Genomic DNA, 18,442 nt, shown 5'->3' on the forward strand with positions numbered 1-18,442 from the left:
CTAATGAAGTAATTCATAATTTTTTATACAATAATTATATTTTACTACAGTGATTTATGTACAAAGTAACTATCGTTTTGTCTGCACAGATTATCGTAATGATTGCGACTTAAATGTGGTTATTTTTATTTTTATTTTGATTATTATTTTATTTTATTTTATTTTTTATTTTTATTTTTATTTTTTATTTTTATTTTTTTTTTTTTTTTTTTTTTTTTTTTTTTTTTTTTTTTTTTTTTTCGAGCTATGTTATTTTTTTTTTGGAAACATCTTAATTATTTTTATTGTTCGTTTTGTCTTTTGTTTGTATAAGCTTATAGAACAAAAAAAAAAAATAATAATAAAATAAAATATAATAAATTGATAAATTAATAAATTAATAAACTAATAAACTAATAAATTAATAAATTAATAATATAAATAAACTAACAAATAAATAAAATAACAGATAAATTTATTAATAAACAAACACGTAAATAAATAACTAGCTAAATATGTTGAGGACTGAACATTTAAGTTAATAAAAATACGAGAAACTTCTAAATATATATGGCACATTTGCTCAATGCTTCAAAAAATGAAAAAGACACATATGTTTCAACCAAATTTCAAAAAAAGGATAGCTCTAAAATACGTTTTGTCAATTTTTCCGTGCACACATTACGTCTTTTCCCCTTTTTGAATAAAAATTCACTTTTTTTTTTTTTTTTTTCTCTCTCTCTCTCTCTCTATATATATATATATATATATTTCCTCTATGTACGATTTAATTTACTTCCTCTGCTTACTATTCTTCTCTTGTTAAATATATTTCTCCTGCCTGCGCTGCTTACGATTGTAGTGTAAAGGATAAAATTCGTCTTTTCTTTCGTAAGTCTCAAATTTACCTGTACTGTTCAGAACATATAAAGCAAAGTAGGTCCTACCAAATTTTCTATTTCTTAAACCAATTAAATTATAAACCTTGTGTGGTAACATTTCTATTTCTTTTGGATATTCAATAAATATAAGACAGTCATTATCAAATAATTCACTTTCTGAAATACTGTGTATAAGTTTGCTGTATACAATTTGTTCATAGGGAGGAGTAAAAAATGCTAAGTGAAATTTCTCTTCTATATTAAATTTAAAAGGATTATTTAATAATTCTATTGCATCAGATCGAATAATTTTATTATCTAAATGATGTATATTACATAATTTTAAATTTTCATAAATTGTTCTACAAGAATTTAAAGATAAATCTACAAAAGTTATGTTTTGAATGCCTCTAGAAATACATTCAATACCTAAGTTACCACTTCCACTAAATATATCAATTACGTTTATATCAGTACAACTAAATAAGCTCATGTGAGATAAAATGCTAAATATTGATTCTTTTACCTTACTCATCATTGGTCTTGTATAAGTGTCAGGAGAAAAAATTTTCTTGTTTTTAAACTTTCCTTCATGAATACTTAAAATTTTTTTTTTTCTATAATTTATATTTATTGTTTCTCTATATTTTTTTATTTTACAAAATTTATATTTAGATTTTATCTTTCTATTTGGTAATCTTCGGATACTTAATTCTTCCTCTGGTATTCCATATAAGTCCTTTTTCATTATTCTTTTTTCCCTTTTATTTGGTACCTCCATTTTGTTTTTACTCTTTTCTGTCTCGTCATAGTTCTGTTTCTCATTCCTATCACGACAGATTTTACCTCCACTCTCGCCTTCAAATGCTAAGGCAGGTATGTCATCACTATCAAGTCGTTCTGCAGTCATCCCATATCCCTCTAATCGCTCTGCAGTCATTCCATCACCCCCTAATCGCTCTGCAGTCATTCCATCGCTTTCGAAATTTTTCTCAATTTCGCTGTTCCCTTTAATAGACTTCTTACCTCCGATGGCGTTGTTAGAAAAAGCCCCTAAAAAAAAGGAGTTCTCTATTTCAACTGTCACAACGTTTTGGAGCTTATTTAATGGATTCCAATTTTTTATATTAGAACGACCGTTTTTGCTAAAACAAAAAAAAGGTTTGTTTACAAAAAGCACATATTTGATATACTTTACCGTGTTAATGTTCTTCTCTTGTGGATAAAATTTACTTATAATGGTATACTTATTATTTCTTATATAATTTGCACAACAAATTTTTGTATTTATATTTGGAAAAAGAACAAAAACACTTATTAATAGAAAAATGAGTGTACCAATATATTTTAAAAAGACCATTTGTTATATACATATACTGTAATATATACATATACTGTAACATATACATATACTGTAACATATACATATACTGTAACATATACATATACTGTAACATATACATATACTGTAACATATACATATATATATGTTACAGTATATCTGTTTTTATTATTCTTCCAAAATTGCATTTTCCATCTGCTTCCGTTCGCTAAACTACACTATACTACACTTTTGTACACTTTTGTGCACTTTTGTACACTTTTGTACACTTTTTTTTTTTTTTTTTTTTTTTTTTTAACATTCTCTTACAATGTTGTGTCACAAAATGCAATGGAAGCGCTACAAAAACATCCCTTTTAAAATTCATTTATTAATTTTATTAATTCCATTTTTTTATATTTTTCTTTTTTTTTCTCTTTTTTTTTTTTTCTTTTTAGTCACTGCAATTTAAAAAAAACAACTCGAGAGACAGAGAAGAAAAAAATATCTCACTTGTGCACATATGCGTGTATATTTATGTATGTACACATACATGTATACAATAAATCCATTTTGTATATGCTATCATTTTCGAAATTGACAAAATGATTTACTTAAAATGTTCAGAGTGTTTAATTGTATTAATCAATGAAATAAAGATGGTACTTGTATAATAAAGCATAAAAAGGATGAGCAAAATATGTAAAATGAAAATGGGAAAATATATGCGTAAATCATGAGCTCTAAATTATAATCGGTCATAAGCAGTCATATGCATTCTTAAGCAGTCATTAGCAGTCTTAAGCAGTCATTAGCAGTCTTAAGCAGTCATTAGCAGTCTTAAGCAGTCATTAGCAATCATTAGCAGTCAAAGTATAAACGTAAGATAAAAATGGGGAAATGAAAGTGGTAGCATAAAAGCGATAAAACGATGAGGTAAAATACAGGAATAACAATAAAAGGAAGAAACGAAAGCAAATAAAAATGATAGCCCTAAAGGTACAATGCGCCTTTTTCTGTTTATCTATTCCTCGTGAGTTAATACGCGTAAATTAAAAAAGTAATTGAATGCAGCATTTATGAGCCAGTGTACGATTTATACTTCTACAAGTATTAAGGATAAAAATTAGAAAAAACAGTAAAAACTAAAATCTGAATTGTGACAAACGCTTTCCCCTTACTACTTCGTAAGGGAAATAAAGCGAATAAACGGTTGGATTAGCAGTTGGATGAGCAGATGAACCACTAATATGATGTAAAAAAAAACTAAAACAAAATACTAACTCAAGGCTAACAATACATATATTGATAATGAGAGTCACATCACAAGGTAAATGTAACAATAAAGAGTTAACATATATGATAATAAGAATGTAGTGAAAATAATTATTAAGCAGTATGCTGAAGTTGAGTGTATGCCAGTGTACATATACAACCGCTTACACATATATACTTGTCTTCTTCGAATATGGTAGATCAAAAAATTTCCCTAAAAACTCGCTTTTGTATAATTGTGCACATAGGTCTCTCATCCTTTGAGTGGACTTCAAAAATTTCTTCTCATTTTGAGTCCTTTTTACTGAACGAATTGGAATTAAAGAAAGAGAAGTGAAGAAATGTGGAAATGTAGAAATGTAGAAATGTAGAAATGTGGAAATGTAGAAATGTGGAAATGTAGAAATGTGGAAATGTAGAAATGTAGAAATGTGGAATTATAAAATTATAACAAATAGGGGATAAAGGTATAATGAGATACATTTAGGACAATGCACAGTTTGGTAAATAACGTAAATTTGTATACACTTGTGTATATGGGGTTATTTGGAAATGACAAAAATATACGAAAAAGTAAAAGAAAAAGTAAACGAAATAGTAATCGAAAAAGTAAACGGAATAGTAATCGAAAAAGTAAACGAAATAGTAATCGAAAAAGTAAACGAAATAGTAATCGAAAAAGTAAACGAAATAGTAATCGAAAAAGTAAACGAAATAGTAATCGAAAAAGTAAACGAAATAGTAATCGAAAAAGTAAACGAAATAGTAAACAGACACATGCGAGAAGAGGCGACTAAATGAAGAGCCGGATGTACTAACGTACAAGAGCTATATAAAAGATCACAAATAATGAGCACTACATTTTTTTTTTTTTTTTTTTTTTGTGCTTACTGTTTGTCAATCGTAAAGTATCCAACATTATGTTTTTTAAGTGAACCATTAAACTTAAGAAATATATCTCCAATACTTGTAAATAAATTGGAATAATCTGAAAAAAAAGAGTGAAAGGAAATGCACGAATATTGGAATTTTTTGTACATTTTAAGAGGAAAAAATAAAAAACAGCAAAGCGGTAATATGGAAAAGCAACAATGCAACAAAACAGACTAACAAATAAGTGGAGTCTCATTTTCTTCTGCAATTATTAAGGGTACGGGAAAAAAAAAAAAAGAAAAAAAAAAAACTTACAGTGACTATATGCAACTACGACATAATAAAGGGAAAAATTCAAACCCGGCACATGTGACGGCACAGTAATAATTAATTTCTTCATTCCTGTAATATAATTAAAACTTAATTTCCAAGTAGGGGCATCCACAGGATATTTTAATTTTTTCTTACTTACTATATTAGCCAGAGACTCCATAATCACCTCAGTTATTTTTGGCTCATTTTCAATATAAGCCATATTATCACGTTCTAAACTTATACTTAATATATTTATTTGATATTTATGAGAAAACTGTTCAAATATTAGATTGATGCCAGAGAAATATTTTTTAAATGAAAAAGATTCATCTTCATACATTTTTTGAAATTTTTTTCGTAATTTAATATAGTTACATACATTTAACGTATTTGATTTACAGAAGTTATAAAGTAAATTCCATTTAAATACTTTTTCAAATTTATCATCAAAAAAATAATAAGCCTTTAATTGATAGTCCCCTAATACATCTTCTTCTTTTAACATAAATGATCTTCTATACCTTTTGGAATATCTGTTAACTTTCTTTTTCACTGTTTTTATAGTACCTTTAACCTTATTTACAGCATTTGTTGCATCACTTGTCCGTATATAACCGAATAGACACAGACACAGAATTATGTACAATTTTTTCATTATATTCTTTTTCTTTTAAAACGGGAAAATTTACGATGATAAAGCGGAAGAGCGGCAGAAAATGGAATAAAATTAAGGGAAATCAGAAAATAAAAAATATGCAAAAATTGGGATAAATTGTTAAATATTGCTTAAATTGTTCACGATTACGGGAAGGTAAACATGCGGACGTCTAAAATTACCAAATAGAAAACAAAAGCAGCTTAACGAATATTTCAAAAACACCTATACTTTTAAGACAAATCCTTGAGTTTCTATTAGTTTTCCTTTGTTATATTTCATATTTGTTCGTGCAAGATTGTTTGCATAAATATGCGCAAAAAAAATAGGGTTACAAGTAGGTATATATACGCGTATATAAGCTTACGTCCTACATACTCACATGTATGTATGAATGTATAAACATATGAGTACGCATTTGTAAGTATATATATGTAAACACATAACATATGCAGGTTATACGCTTGTAAAAATACACGCATTCTTAATAAAATATAGGCACTAGTTTGCACATAAACATTTACAGATGAAACAAGTTGGGATTTACTTAAAAGTGTTTTGCAGTATGTGCACATACAACTGCTATTTCTTGCGTGCAGATTTTAACTGTAGAAATAGCGAGTACCAAGAAAAAAAAAGAAAAAAAAGACAAGTCCTAATGCGTACATACGTACGTACTTATATATATATATATATATATATATATATATATATATATATATACATATATATACATATGTATATGTGTTCGTATATATCCTCCTTCCACACCCAAGTAGAAATTACAAAAAGGAAGAGAAAGAGAAAAGAGGTTATAATTTTAATTTGAAAATTTCAGCCATGCATTACTGTAGTATTTGTTCTATTTAAATGAGTTCAGCAAATTACTACTGTATAAGACTCTTTAGGTGTAACAGAAGTTTGAATGGTCCATACGGTAAATAACATTTAGCATTTTTCTGCATTGTTCATATGATAAATACCATTATTTTTATTATTTTTTTTTTAATTGACCTTTTAGTAGTTTACGCTTTTTTCTATTTATTTCTCTTATGTGTAGGAAAATAAAATGCATCGTAGTAAACCTTACGTTCATTTTTATGTCCAAGCACTATTACGCGTAATGCTAACACTTGTTATTACGAACCGCTTATATATATATATATATATATATATATATATATATATATATATATATGTATCTATAAATGTGTGCACATGTATACATATATGTGCTCCTACGTGGTCATTTATTCTTTCCTTATACGAAATGATGAAAAAGCGTAGCAGGTATACAAAATGGAAATTATGTACTTGGTGAAAAGTACCTATTTTTAACAGGCTTATCATGTACCGTAAAATGTACATGTATGTATATATACATACTTACATGCGTACGTACATACATGTATACATATATACGCATGTAAGTGGAATAGGAATCGGAAAACGTGCAGCTAAAGGTTCATTCTTCAAATGGAAGTGCAAAATTTTAAGAGAATTTTTCAAAATGTTTGTTTAAAATGTTGACACGTTTTAACCGAATTATCGATCAACTTTTTGAAATTTACATCCTTCATACCTAAACAGAACTTTGTGCGTGCTTTCATATACATATATAACTGTGCATGTATTCATGTGTATATGCTTTCATGCATATATACTTTCATGTACGCACATATTTATATACGTATCCCAAAGATATCGGTACGATAATGTATGTACTCTCCCCTTTACTAAGTTTTAAAACTTAATAAAATGGCAGAACATTTTGAAGAACAGTTATGTACACCTGTTGTGTTCATCTTAGGTGCATATACTTAAGTGTAGTTAAAAATTTTTCCAAATTGAAAAGAAAATAAAATAAAAAAAAAAAAAAGAAAGAAGGAAGAAAGAAAGAAATAAGGATGAAAAAAAAAAAAGTAAGAAACACTGAAAAATTAACAGGTAACTCTTCAAAAAAGGTAAAGGTACCGCATAATTAAGAAATTATTCTTCATATTGTTGTCCAATGACAGTTATAATGCTATATATTTTTTACACCAGAAAAGGGGTGTATCCCAAATAAGTATATTACAAAATTAGATATTTATACATGTACACATGTAATACTTTTATATATGTCCATATATATAAAATAATAAAACGTCTGCATTATTCCGAATTTGTGTCTGTTTTTGCTCGCTAAATAATTATTTAGCAAAATGTATTAACAGATCATATTTTTGAACAAAATAAAATTATTGCATAAATTCAAAATGGGAAAATTTTTCCAGATTTTCAGAATATATATAAAATTTCAATACTTAACAACATGTACCAGTCTTTTTTATCGCTTTAAAATATGTTCGTAGCAATGATAAAAAGTAGTAATGAAATTTTATTTTTTCAAAATGGTACGCAATTTACTTTTTCTGGTGAACAATACGCCAAAAAAAGGATAATATGAAACATAGTTTATTTCATATTCACATATATGTATGCAAGTTATACTTATGTTTATGCGTATGTTTATACGTATGTTTATATGTGTGTTTATGTATATATTACGTAGTACATTGTGCACGGAATGAAATTTCTTTTCTATTTATAGTTTAAATTTTTCGTTCGACCACCAGAGTAACGAAGAATAACGAAAAAATTTTAGCTAGTAAATAATTATATTTCTATTAAATGTTTTACTTTATATCTTTTTTTGTTATTGCTCTTCTATTTTTTCCGCTTTTCCTTTTTTTCTTTTTAATATCTTTCTTTTTCATTTATTATTTATTATTTATTCTTTATTGTTTATTGTTTAATGTTTATTGTTTATTGTTTATTGTTTATTGTTTATTGTTTATTGTTTATTGTTTATTGTTTATTGTTTATTGTTTATTGTTTATTGTTTATTATTTATTGTTAACTGTTTATTGTTTATTGTTTATTGTTTATTATTTATTGTTAACTGTTTATTGTTCATTGTTTATCTATTGTTTATTATTTATTATTTCTTTTTTTTTCTTTTTTTTTTTTTTAATTTTCCAATTTTTAACTTTTAATTTTTAATTTTTAATTTTTGTTAGTTTGTGCTTACACAGGGAGTGTACTGCTATGCATTTATATATATACCTATTTTTGTACACCCGTATATATACATACTATATATAAATACGTGCATTTTAAAATACAAGGTAAATATGTACGTACGTGTGTGTTTGTAAACCTATGTTTATATACACTTTTACGCTGTGTCTGTATGCTTTTGTCGCACTATGTTTGGTGTTCATTTTTATTTGCCTTTTTCATTTGCCATATTTTCAAATTTTTTTTTCGAATTATTAGCATTTATGCATTAGCTGTTATGTATTAGCTCATATTTATTACGAACCATTTTTTACCATCTACGTATTACCAACAATTTACTACCACCTACTTATTACCTATTACTCGTTGTTTGTTATTTTCTGCTCATTATTTTCTGTTCATTATTTTCTTCTCATTATTTTCTGTTCAATATTTTCTGCTTACGATTTACCATTCTCCCAAGTTATGCTTTCAAAATATGATTTTAATTTTGTTTCCCACTCAGATCTGAGAGTATGAAAAGTGCACTTACGGTTTTGTGCAATTTTCGACGTAAAAAAAAAAAAAAAAAAAATGAAATATTGAAGCTTGTGCAATTTAGAAAAAAATAAAAATATATGGGTGTATGTGAATATATTAAGCATATTAAACATATACACACATATATATATGCGCGCGTGTGTGTGTAAGTAAAAACCCCCTTTCAAGTTGTAAATCGTATTGAGGGCAATTTACATTTCTTCCTCTCTTGCCGAGTCGATAATGAAGAGAAAAAATATAACGATTTTTTTGTATTCACTAATTCTGGTGGTTTTATGGCCTAATCGTATATACGATATAGTGGTTTCACTGTCCTTAAATAAAAGAAATGATTTAAAAATATTTGACAATAATACAGTAAAGACATCTACAGTTGTATATCAGATGTCGAATGAAAAATTATATCTAGGTGAAGAACATTTCAGCAATGTAAAGAAGTTACAGAATATGTTTATGGTATGTTTTAAATCGGATAAAAAAAAAGACGTATTAAAAGATATAGGTATTTTAAATATAAAATTTTTATTATATGAAAATTTTAAGAAAAATGTATATGATAATATAAAACTTTTATTTAATTTTATAAAAGAAAATTTTGCATATTTAACTAAAAGAATATCAGAAGAAAAAAAAAATAATAATTTAAATGAAACAGATTATATTGAAAATGATAATTTATTAACTTTATTAGAAGACGTGGTAAGTAATGATGTTGAAAAAAATGCTAAATATTTTGAAAAATTAATTCAATTTACAAGCTTAAAGAAATGCTTCGAAATATCCATTTCATTGAATATTGAAGATAACAAGGAACCAATTGTTCTATTATGTGAAGTGGATACTAATAATAATCGTATTAATTTAAAAATTAATAATAATTTACCACAAGATAATATTAATCAGATTAAAAAGAAAAGTACTTTATCACGTAAACCAAAAGGGTCCTTTTTAAAAAGAATTATAACTCCATTAAAATCTAGTACCTTATTTTCTAAAATGACCAAAAGAATGAAATGGCCATTACATTATTATAAAAACTTATGCTATAAACATAATTTTGAAGTTGCTTCTGAAAATTGGGTTAACTATTTCTATAATCATAATGAAACGTTATGTCATGTTCAGACAGATGGTACTGGTGATTGTTTATTTTTATCCTTACAATATCTTCTAGAAAAAAATGAAATTACTACATATAATGTTAATATTAATTCAAATGTATCAGAAAGTTTATTTATCCCTTGGTATATTAAAAATGCTAGGAAAAGAAATGATACCTATTTTAACGTTACTGATTTGAGGTATATAACCACTTTTTTTGTCATAAAATATTTCCCTGGGTATTCACAAGATTCTGAAACTAATTCTTTTCATATTAATGAAAAATTAAATTTACTTATAAACCTTGAGCTTACCAATTATTATTTAAAAAAAGATCTACTTTATAGAATGATGAAACCAGATAAGTTTATTGATCAAAATGGTAAAAACGTTTTTTCTATGTTCTCAAGTTATATGAATAAGTATTTGCAATTAGGAAAGCCCCAACTATCTGCTCCAGGGAACACCGATTCCAGTCAACCGCATGATATGCTTTCCCCCAGTGGAAGCAGTAGCGGATATGTAAGCAGCAGCGATGGTAGTATGGACAGCAGTAACGACGGCAGTATCGACGGCAGTATCGACGGCAGTAACGATGGAAGTAACGATGGAAGTAACGATGGAAGTAACGATGGAAGTAACGATGGAAGTAACGATGGAAGTAACGTTGACCTTAACGATGGCAATAACGATGGAAGTAACGATGGAAGTAACGATGGAAGTAACGTTGACCTTAACGATGGAAGTAACGATGGAAGTAACAACTACAACAAGAACAAGAACAACAACAATAACGAAAATAATGATGATAATGACAGTGATGATAATGCCGACGGTAAGAAAGTAAACCCAGATAATAGTGGCTTCAGTGGAAGCAATGGACGTGCCGATGTTGACGGAGGTAAAGGGAGTAGTGCTATGGGGAGTGAACAAGGCGAAATGTACTCTAGGTTGTTTAATAGCTTGCAAAATCTACCTTTGTCCAATGCTCGTTCACGTATTGATCATCTGAAGAGTACTATATCAGAAAAACGAATTAGGAACAGCTCGAACACTATATCTAGTATTAATGAAAGTGATACAGATATGAACTTGTTTAAAAGGAAAAATTCATCGAACAGTGTATTATCATCTCCATCAGAGGAAAAAGCAGTGTCCTTTCATAAAGTAGAGCTTGAAACAAAGGGAAAAAAAAGAGGTAAAGAAAATTTTTTTAGAGTAACATATACCCCAAGGAAGGATTCTGAAAATAAAAGTACGACCCCTATCGAAGAATCTGCTACAAATGAAGAGTCTATTTCTAAAAAGCATAAGTATAAAAAGAAACATATAGATAATGAGGATGTACATAATGAAGAAATTAGTTCAGAAGGTAATGAAACGAAATATCATAGTTTTATAATACCGCATATGCCAGATGGAAAGAGTTATAATAATGAAAAGGAAGTTATACAACTTAAAACTAATGCGAATAAAGGAATTTTACAAAATTCAGATAAACAGTCCATACTAAGGGGTACTACTGTGGAAGAGTTGTCAGGGGAAGAGAGCATGCATAGTCTAGGAGATGATTCTCTATCTAGTTCTAGAGAATCCATGTTTACAATTGAAGATAACAGTTCTGATGATGAAACCGATGTGAATAGCTCAAAGGAGGGAGAGCAAGATGAGGATAAAAATAGTAACACTACTAATACTAACGATGATGAAAAGTATGATACTATTTTAGAGGATGTTCACGAGAATGGATATAGGATGTATGAATTAATATTCTTTAAAATTGTGTCCTTATCAGCTAATAATTTAACCTATGATGAATTAAAAAAATTAAAAAAAAAAAATCTGAAAAACTTATTAGGATCGAACAAAGTATCAAAAGTAATTGGATCACATATATTTAAAAATAAAGTTTCAGTAGGATGTATTTTACCGTATTTTAATTTAGAAAATATTAAAAATAAATTAAATAACCCATTTACAAAGAACAATTATGCAAATTCTGACTTGTTCATAATAATAATTGAAACAACATTTAATAAAAAAATAACAAGAAAAAAAGATGGATTAGTAACTAATAGTTTACTATTAAAACATAATGGAGATTGTATATCCTATTGGTCAATTAAAAATAATGATTATCATTTTACTTGTGATAATAAAGTTATACAAACACAAACCATTCAAGAAAAAGCATCCGCTTTTTTTTATGAAAGAACAAGACTTGGTCATACACACTGGGGAGATGAAACAGATTATGATGCATTTCAAAAAATGTTCAATATTGGATTAATTACCTTTATGAACAACAATACAAAATTCTTCTTCTCAAGAAATAATTTTGATGAACACCCTCTTTACTTTTTAATCTATTTTTACTCTGGTATTCACTTTGAGCCAGGGATACATATAACTGTTAAGGGTCAAAAGGAAAGTCATCATTCGTCGTATGACCAAAATAGCATTCCTAATTCGTTTCTTCAAGTGCCTGCGGGGTGAAAGCACAGTTTGAAGTAGCAAAAAAGTGAGGGGGGGAACGAACAAAAAAAAAAAAAAAAAAAAAAAAAATGAAATAAATTGAGGGAAAATTAGTAAAATTAGTAAAATTTTGAAAAAGTACGAAGTAGAACAAGATGACAGAGTGTGAAATAAATCCAAAAATATGCAACTGTGACGAAGGAAAAATTATTTTTCAAAAAAAAAAAAAAATCAACTATGTTTCCCCCTTCCATGCGTACATTTTTCTCAACATGGCATAACTTTGCATTTCTGCACTTCCCTTTTTTTTTTTTTTTTTTTTTTTCCTTATATTTTAAATTTGCTTTCTTTTGTTTTGGTATATTGATAATTGCCCATAGAACAGTGTTATGCTCTTCTAATTTGTATCTCTTTTTTTAAGTTTGTTAGTTTTATTTGCCTTGTCAACATTGTTTACCTTATGCAACTTGTATATATTTGTCCATCACTCATTTTCACGTCTTTCTTTTTTATGTACTTTTTTTAAAAACCTCCAAACAATCACATGCTAATAATGTTGGTGTGATATATTATTTAAAAAATTACTTTACTATACTTTTTTTTTCTTTTTTTCCATTCTTATGTATTTAGTTAACTTGACGTAAACCATTTACGTAAAAGGATTATTTTTTTTTTTTTATATATCCGTCGTCTTATTCTAATTTATGAACATCATTTTTCACGGAAATTTTTGAATTTATAATACCATGAGGAAAGTAAAGACTCACTGATACTACATGTTCAGTAGGGATTGGGGTTTGAATTAATACATAGTTTTTGCTTTACATATTCGCCTGTATACATACATGCATACAAACGTGCATACATACATGCATACATACATACGCTCATACACACATACGCCCATACACACATACGCCCATACACACATACGCCCATACACACATACGCCCATACGCACATACGCTCATACGCACATACGCACATACGCACATACACTGAATCCTGTTGAAGACTCCATAAAATACTTTTGCCAAAAATAATCGCTCGGAAAAAATTGCTCAATTAGACTAGCCGTAATTAAGGACTTCAAATTGCCTCTCCTTTTTAAGCAAAAATTTCGCCGATTAAGTACCCGAAAAAAAAAAAAAAAATTAAATTAAAAAAAAAATAAAATAACGGCAAACATAATATGATGCAATAATTTTAATCTTCTTTACGCACTCTAATAGTGTTTCCACAATTATTTGCAGCCAGAGCATTTCAAAATAACAATTAATTCCTTAAACTATTTCCACAGGATACATATTAACTGCGCGTTTTAAAAAAAAAGTAATTTAAGTGAGGCTTTAAATAAAGAGAGCATATTTTTATGGCTTCTTGCGTTATTAATCCCGATATGACGAGCTGCGCACAGTTATTATGAACGTTCATGTGTTTGCTATAATGAAGAAATGTATTATTAATAATTTGAACTTTTTCGAGCAGAATATTTATATTTACGTCTATATATGAAGATAAACGATGGAGTGATTTCTCATCATCTGCGCTGTGCAAAAATGGAAAATCCTCATGCGCATATTCATTAAAAGAGTTATCTACATTGTTATTTACTTTCTTTTGATCAGAATTTTTAAAAATGGTGTTTCTATATAAATTTAAGATATCCCTTTTGTTGTTACATAATAGTATTCCACTCTTTCTACGATTGGACATGTTACATTTTGCAAAAGCAGAGATTCCTTTCTTCTCCTTCTCGCCATATAAAAGCAGCGGAAAGTTTTTAACGCTTCCTTTTCTGAACATGTTCAGGTCATTATCTTGCATATGTTTAAAAACGAAGGAGTACAAGTAGGAAAAGTCCAAAAACATAAATTCGCTACCTGTGATGTTTTTACCCAGCTCATTTGTATTCACCACATTTTCAATGGAACAAAAATGCGATAAGAAGTAGGAAAAAAAAGATATGTTAAATAATTTCTTAAAATTGTACTTCTCTTTTTTTTTTTCAATCAGCTGATATATTTCTTCCTTATCTTCAATTTTTCTGTTCATCAAAATTGTACTAATAGCGTTTTCCTCAAAAATAAGGTCGTATATATAAGGAAGTTTTTTTTTTTTTTTTATAAAACTTTTATATACAACCAAGAATATACATATATGATTATTTTTTATAATTTTATCCTTGTTTTTCAAAAGGGACTTTATTAAATGCACAATTTCAATTAAATCGATAAAAAGGTATTTTACTTTGTCTATATTGTTAAAATGAACATTTGTTAGTTTCAATTTTTCTCTTACAAATTGTATTACATTGTTTTTGATACTCTTGTCTTTTTCTTGTGTGCAAAAATCGTGATAACATTTTACCAAAAAAAGCAACTTATTCCATGCAGTATTAACTTGAAAAAAAGTATATTCTACACTCTGTGCATGTTTTTTTAATTCATAATATAATGAAATAGATAAGTAATAATACAAATAAAAATCTTCTTTTTTATTATCATCTATACTCATGTATACGTGGTTATTTACACAAATATTTAAATAACCTAGTAATCCCCTCGCATGACAAGTAATAACCCTCTTATAATTTTCCGTACATAATTTTTCTACAATTATATTATCTTTTACAGATAAATTACAAATTATAATATCGTACGAATCATTTTTTAATAGGACATTATAAAAATAATGCAAAGGATTTTCAATAATATAATTAATTTTGGCCTCTTTATTTATATTCATCAAATTTTTTTTTATGATTTTACATTTATGTTCATTTATTATTTCACCTGAACAGTACAGGTAAAATTTAAAATCTTCTGCACATATTCGTTCATCGTCCACTATTAAGATATTACTAATACCACTTAATATCAACCCCTTAGCAACTTCTGAAATAAGGAAACTACTACCTAGCATGCAAATACAACTGCTCATTAAAATTTCTTGGTGATGAATACCCCACAGAGAAATTTGCCTCTTAAACTTTTCCAGCTCATTCATATTTTGTCGTTTTAAATATGTACTCAAGCTGTTGTTCCAGTGCACAGCACACGTGCATTACAATAATTTCATATGCACATAAATGTACATGCATATATATGAATACATATACATATGCATAAATATATATGTATATATGTACAAACAGTGCTGTGAGGCAAAACAGCTAGGTACAAATTTTTTCTCCCCATCAAATTTCATAGCACTTATTTCATCTTTTCCCCCTATAGTCGGGTAGAGTTAAAGGATACGACAAAATTTAAAGGAGTTACTTCTATCCGCGTTTTTCAAAAATTAGGGAAAGAGACCACTTGTTGGTATACTGTTCTGTTTCTGTAACTTTCGCAAAATAATTACAGCCAAATGTTTTATTTATTTTTTTTTTTTTTTATCCTCCATCCCCTTCTTCATGCAAACGACATAGCAAGCCAATTTTTTTAATTTTATTTGTTCGTTTAAAATATATATCGCATTTACACTTACTGTTTATTCGTAAAATTAAAAAAAAAAAAATAAATAAAATAATGACAATGATTAAAATAATGTAAAAATAATACTGTAACAATAAGAGTAGCAGTAGCAGTAGCAGTAGCAGTAACAGTAGCAGTAACAGTAGCAGTAACAGTAGCAGTAACAGTAACAACGATAATAATAACAATGTGGGAAGCGCTTTAAGTATTAAAAAAAAAAAAAAAAAAAAAAAAAAAAGAAGGTATAACATATTTTGAATTAACTCAGAATGGAGTAACAAAAAATAAAATGGTGCATGAGCATAACAAAACAAACCCTTTGACGGTAAAAATGGATTGAGAGTAACGGAAAAAAAAAGATTAAAAAACAATAGAATAAAATGCCACAATTTGGCACGAAATGGAAATAAAAAAAACGAGACAACACGAGACGAGTGAAACGTCAAAGAACATCGACAAAATGAAAACACAACTGTACATTATTATAATCCCCCTTAAGCAATTTTTATCCAAATTTCATCAAAATAATTTCTGCAGTTTGATATTTCTGTTTTTTTTTTTTTTTTCTAAAGACATCTTGCATGTCAATGTAATCGCCACTCTGAAATTTCACGCCTAAAATTTTCTCTCTTTCCTTCCTCTTTTTAATATATTTTTTCATGGATTTTTTTCGGCACATAAGTTCAGGATAATGAATTTTTCTACTTTTGTCAAATTTCCCTCCTAATGTTTTTATTTGATAATTTTCAACATTTTTTCTTTGAAATTTGTTCAAGTGAGGTAACGTCAATTTCCTTATTTCATGCACTGCATCCATAAAATCTTTTTTCAGATTCATTTTTTCTTTATACATTTTTTGTTTCTTTAACAATTCTTCGTCAGTAGTGTCTTCTCTGCCATTGCCTTTTTCAAATTTAGTATACGTTATAATGCCTCTTCTATTGCTAACGCTGCTTCCAATGATGCTGTTTTTATTGAGGTTTATGTTTCCCTCTTTTCTTTTTGTAAAATCTGTGGTGATATCATAACAGTGGGTATCTTTCTTGTTATCCTTCTTTTTTTCTACACGGCTTAACGTCAAAATATGTTTATTTTTTTCGCTACTTAAAAAATTATTATCCGTTGTTGTTACATTATGTATATGTTCTATGGGTTTATCCCCACCTTTTTTATTTTCTCTTTTTTTTTTTTTCATAGTCTTCTCGAGGATAGTTTTTTCTTCGTGGCTATCCTCATCTATATTACCAGCACGTCTGGAATTTTTGTTTTTTTTTGAAATAACGTTATTATCGTCAAATGTGTCCTTATTGTGCTTGTCCCCAAGTGCGTTTACTCCTATTACTTCATCATCTGTTACATTTACCTGCACATTATCATTATTATAATTTCTACTTTCATTATTACCCCTTTTGCTTTTTCCTGTACATTTGGTCGTAGTGCGGTTATTTTCATCATCTATATTTTCACGATTTAAAATTTCGCTACTTATATTTTCATCATTTGGCTCTTCTTCATCACCTGAAGAAGTTGTAAACCCCCATAACTGATTCATGTATTTCTGCAATTTTTTGTTTTCTTCTTCATTCGATACTCTTTTTTTTTTTTTTTTTTTCTCCTTTTCTTTTCTTCATTATGTTTTAATTTACAAATGGAATAAAATTACTCTTTTTTCGCTCTTTTTTTTTTTTTTTTATATAAACTTTTAGTAAAAATGGATAAACAAAAAATCTAAATTTTCATATTATACAAATTTGGTTTAAATGTGGAAGAGGGGGCTTCTTTTGAGTAGCCTATTTTTTTTTTGCCCTATAAACACTATTTTTTGAAGTATATTTCTTATTTTTCTTTTTTTTTTTTTTTTTTTTTTTTTTTTCCTGAACTGTTCATGCAGGAAGAGGAACAATGATTCGTCAGAAGATAAAAAAAAAAAAAAAAAGAGTAAAAAGAGTAAAATGAGTAAAAAATAGTCAAAAATATATATGTAAAAGAATATTCATAAATATGCTTATATAAACTATGATAGAAGTGTAAAAAATGCGTATTATTAATATATGCAACTCTATGCGCAAACCATATTAATATATATATATATATCATATATTCAGTATGTATGTAAGAAACAGAAGGAAATTATATTATGATTTTGTGGAGCCTTAAAATTTTGCGCATTTTTCCTTTTTTTCTATAAAAAGGAAGAACCAAAGAAATTACTTGTGCTTCGTAAAACAGTTTGCATAATACGTAATTATATACATATATATAAGAATACATACAACACGTGTTATAGTTCATTGTAAGTTTGAATGCGTAGTGTTATAGACCAAACAAAATACATACATACATACATACATACATACATACATACATACATACATACATACATACATACATACATACATACATACATACATACATACATACATACATACATACATACATACATACATACATACATAACATACATACATACATACATACATACATA

At 27.4% G+C, this 18,442-nt stretch overlaps 7 protein-coding genes across 7 annotated transcripts in view; 3 read left to right on the forward strand and 4 right to left on the reverse strand.

Moving 5' to 3' along the window:
- Window positions 1-53, forward strand: part of MKS88_004080 (uncharacterized protein) — a gene marked incomplete at both ends in the record, with an annotated part of 744 nt that extends 691 nt beyond the window's left edge. The window contains one exon of the mRNA XM_067217227.1: window positions 1-53. This exon is cut by the window's left edge and continues 691 nt beyond it. Coding sequence (XP_067071677.1) covers window positions 1-53 — 53 coding nt within the window.
- A 748-nt stretch (window positions 54-801) lies between these two features.
- On the reverse strand, window positions 802-2,220 carry MKS88_004081 (N6-adenine-specific methylase; the record flags this gene model as incomplete). Its single annotated transcript, XM_067217228.1, has 1 exon — window positions 802-2,220. One exon carries the CDS (start codon window positions 2,218-2,220, stop codon window positions 802-804), a length of 1,419 nt encoding a protein of 472 aa, XP_067071678.1.
- A 1,727-nt stretch (window positions 2,221-3,947) lies between these two features.
- On the forward strand, window positions 3,948-4,253 carry MKS88_004082 (uncharacterized protein; the record flags this gene model as incomplete). Its single annotated transcript, XM_067217229.1, has 1 exon — window positions 3,948-4,253. One exon carries the CDS (start codon window positions 3,948-3,950, stop codon window positions 4,251-4,253), a length of 306 nt encoding a protein of 101 aa, XP_067071679.1.
- Window positions 4,254-4,343: 90 nt separating this feature from the next.
- MKS88_004083 (uncharacterized protein) lies at window positions 4,344-5,299 on the reverse strand (the record flags this gene model as incomplete). Its single annotated transcript, XM_067217230.1, has 2 exons — window positions 4,344-4,444; window positions 4,645-5,299. The coding sequence occupies 2 exons, from the start codon at window positions 5,297-5,299 to the stop codon at window positions 4,344-4,346; spliced, it is 756 nt and encodes a 251-aa protein (XP_067071680.1).
- Window positions 5,300-9,124: 3,825 nt separating this feature from the next.
- Window positions 9,125-12,499, forward strand: MKS88_004084 (uncharacterized protein; the record flags this gene model as incomplete). Its single annotated transcript, XM_067217231.1, has 1 exon — window positions 9,125-12,499. The coding sequence occupies one exon, from the start codon at window positions 9,125-9,127 to the stop codon at window positions 12,497-12,499; it is 3,375 nt and encodes a 1,124-aa protein (XP_067071681.1).
- A 1,287-nt stretch (window positions 12,500-13,786) lies between these two features.
- On the reverse strand, window positions 13,787-15,487 carry MKS88_004085 (ubiquitin-activating enzyme E1; the record flags this gene model as incomplete). Its single annotated transcript, XM_067217233.1, has 1 exon — window positions 13,787-15,487. One exon carries the CDS (start codon window positions 15,485-15,487, stop codon window positions 13,787-13,789), a length of 1,701 nt encoding a protein of 566 aa, XP_067071682.1.
- A 975-nt stretch (window positions 15,488-16,462) lies between these two features.
- MKS88_004086 (uncharacterized protein) lies at window positions 16,463-17,509 on the reverse strand (the record flags this gene model as incomplete). The annotated part of the gene is made up of 1 exon (XM_067217234.1): window positions 16,463-17,509. One exon carries the CDS (start codon window positions 17,507-17,509, stop codon window positions 16,463-16,465), a length of 1,047 nt encoding a protein of 348 aa, XP_067071683.1.
- Between the last annotated feature and the right edge of the window lie 933 nt (window positions 17,510-18,442).

This window comes from Plasmodium brasilianum, chromosome 12 (genome assembly GCF_023973825.1).
Source record: "Plasmodium brasilianum strain Bolivian I chromosome 12, whole genome shotgun sequence".
Taxonomy (NCBI): Eukaryota; Apicomplexa; class Aconoidasida; order Haemosporida; family Plasmodiidae; genus Plasmodium; species Plasmodium brasilianum.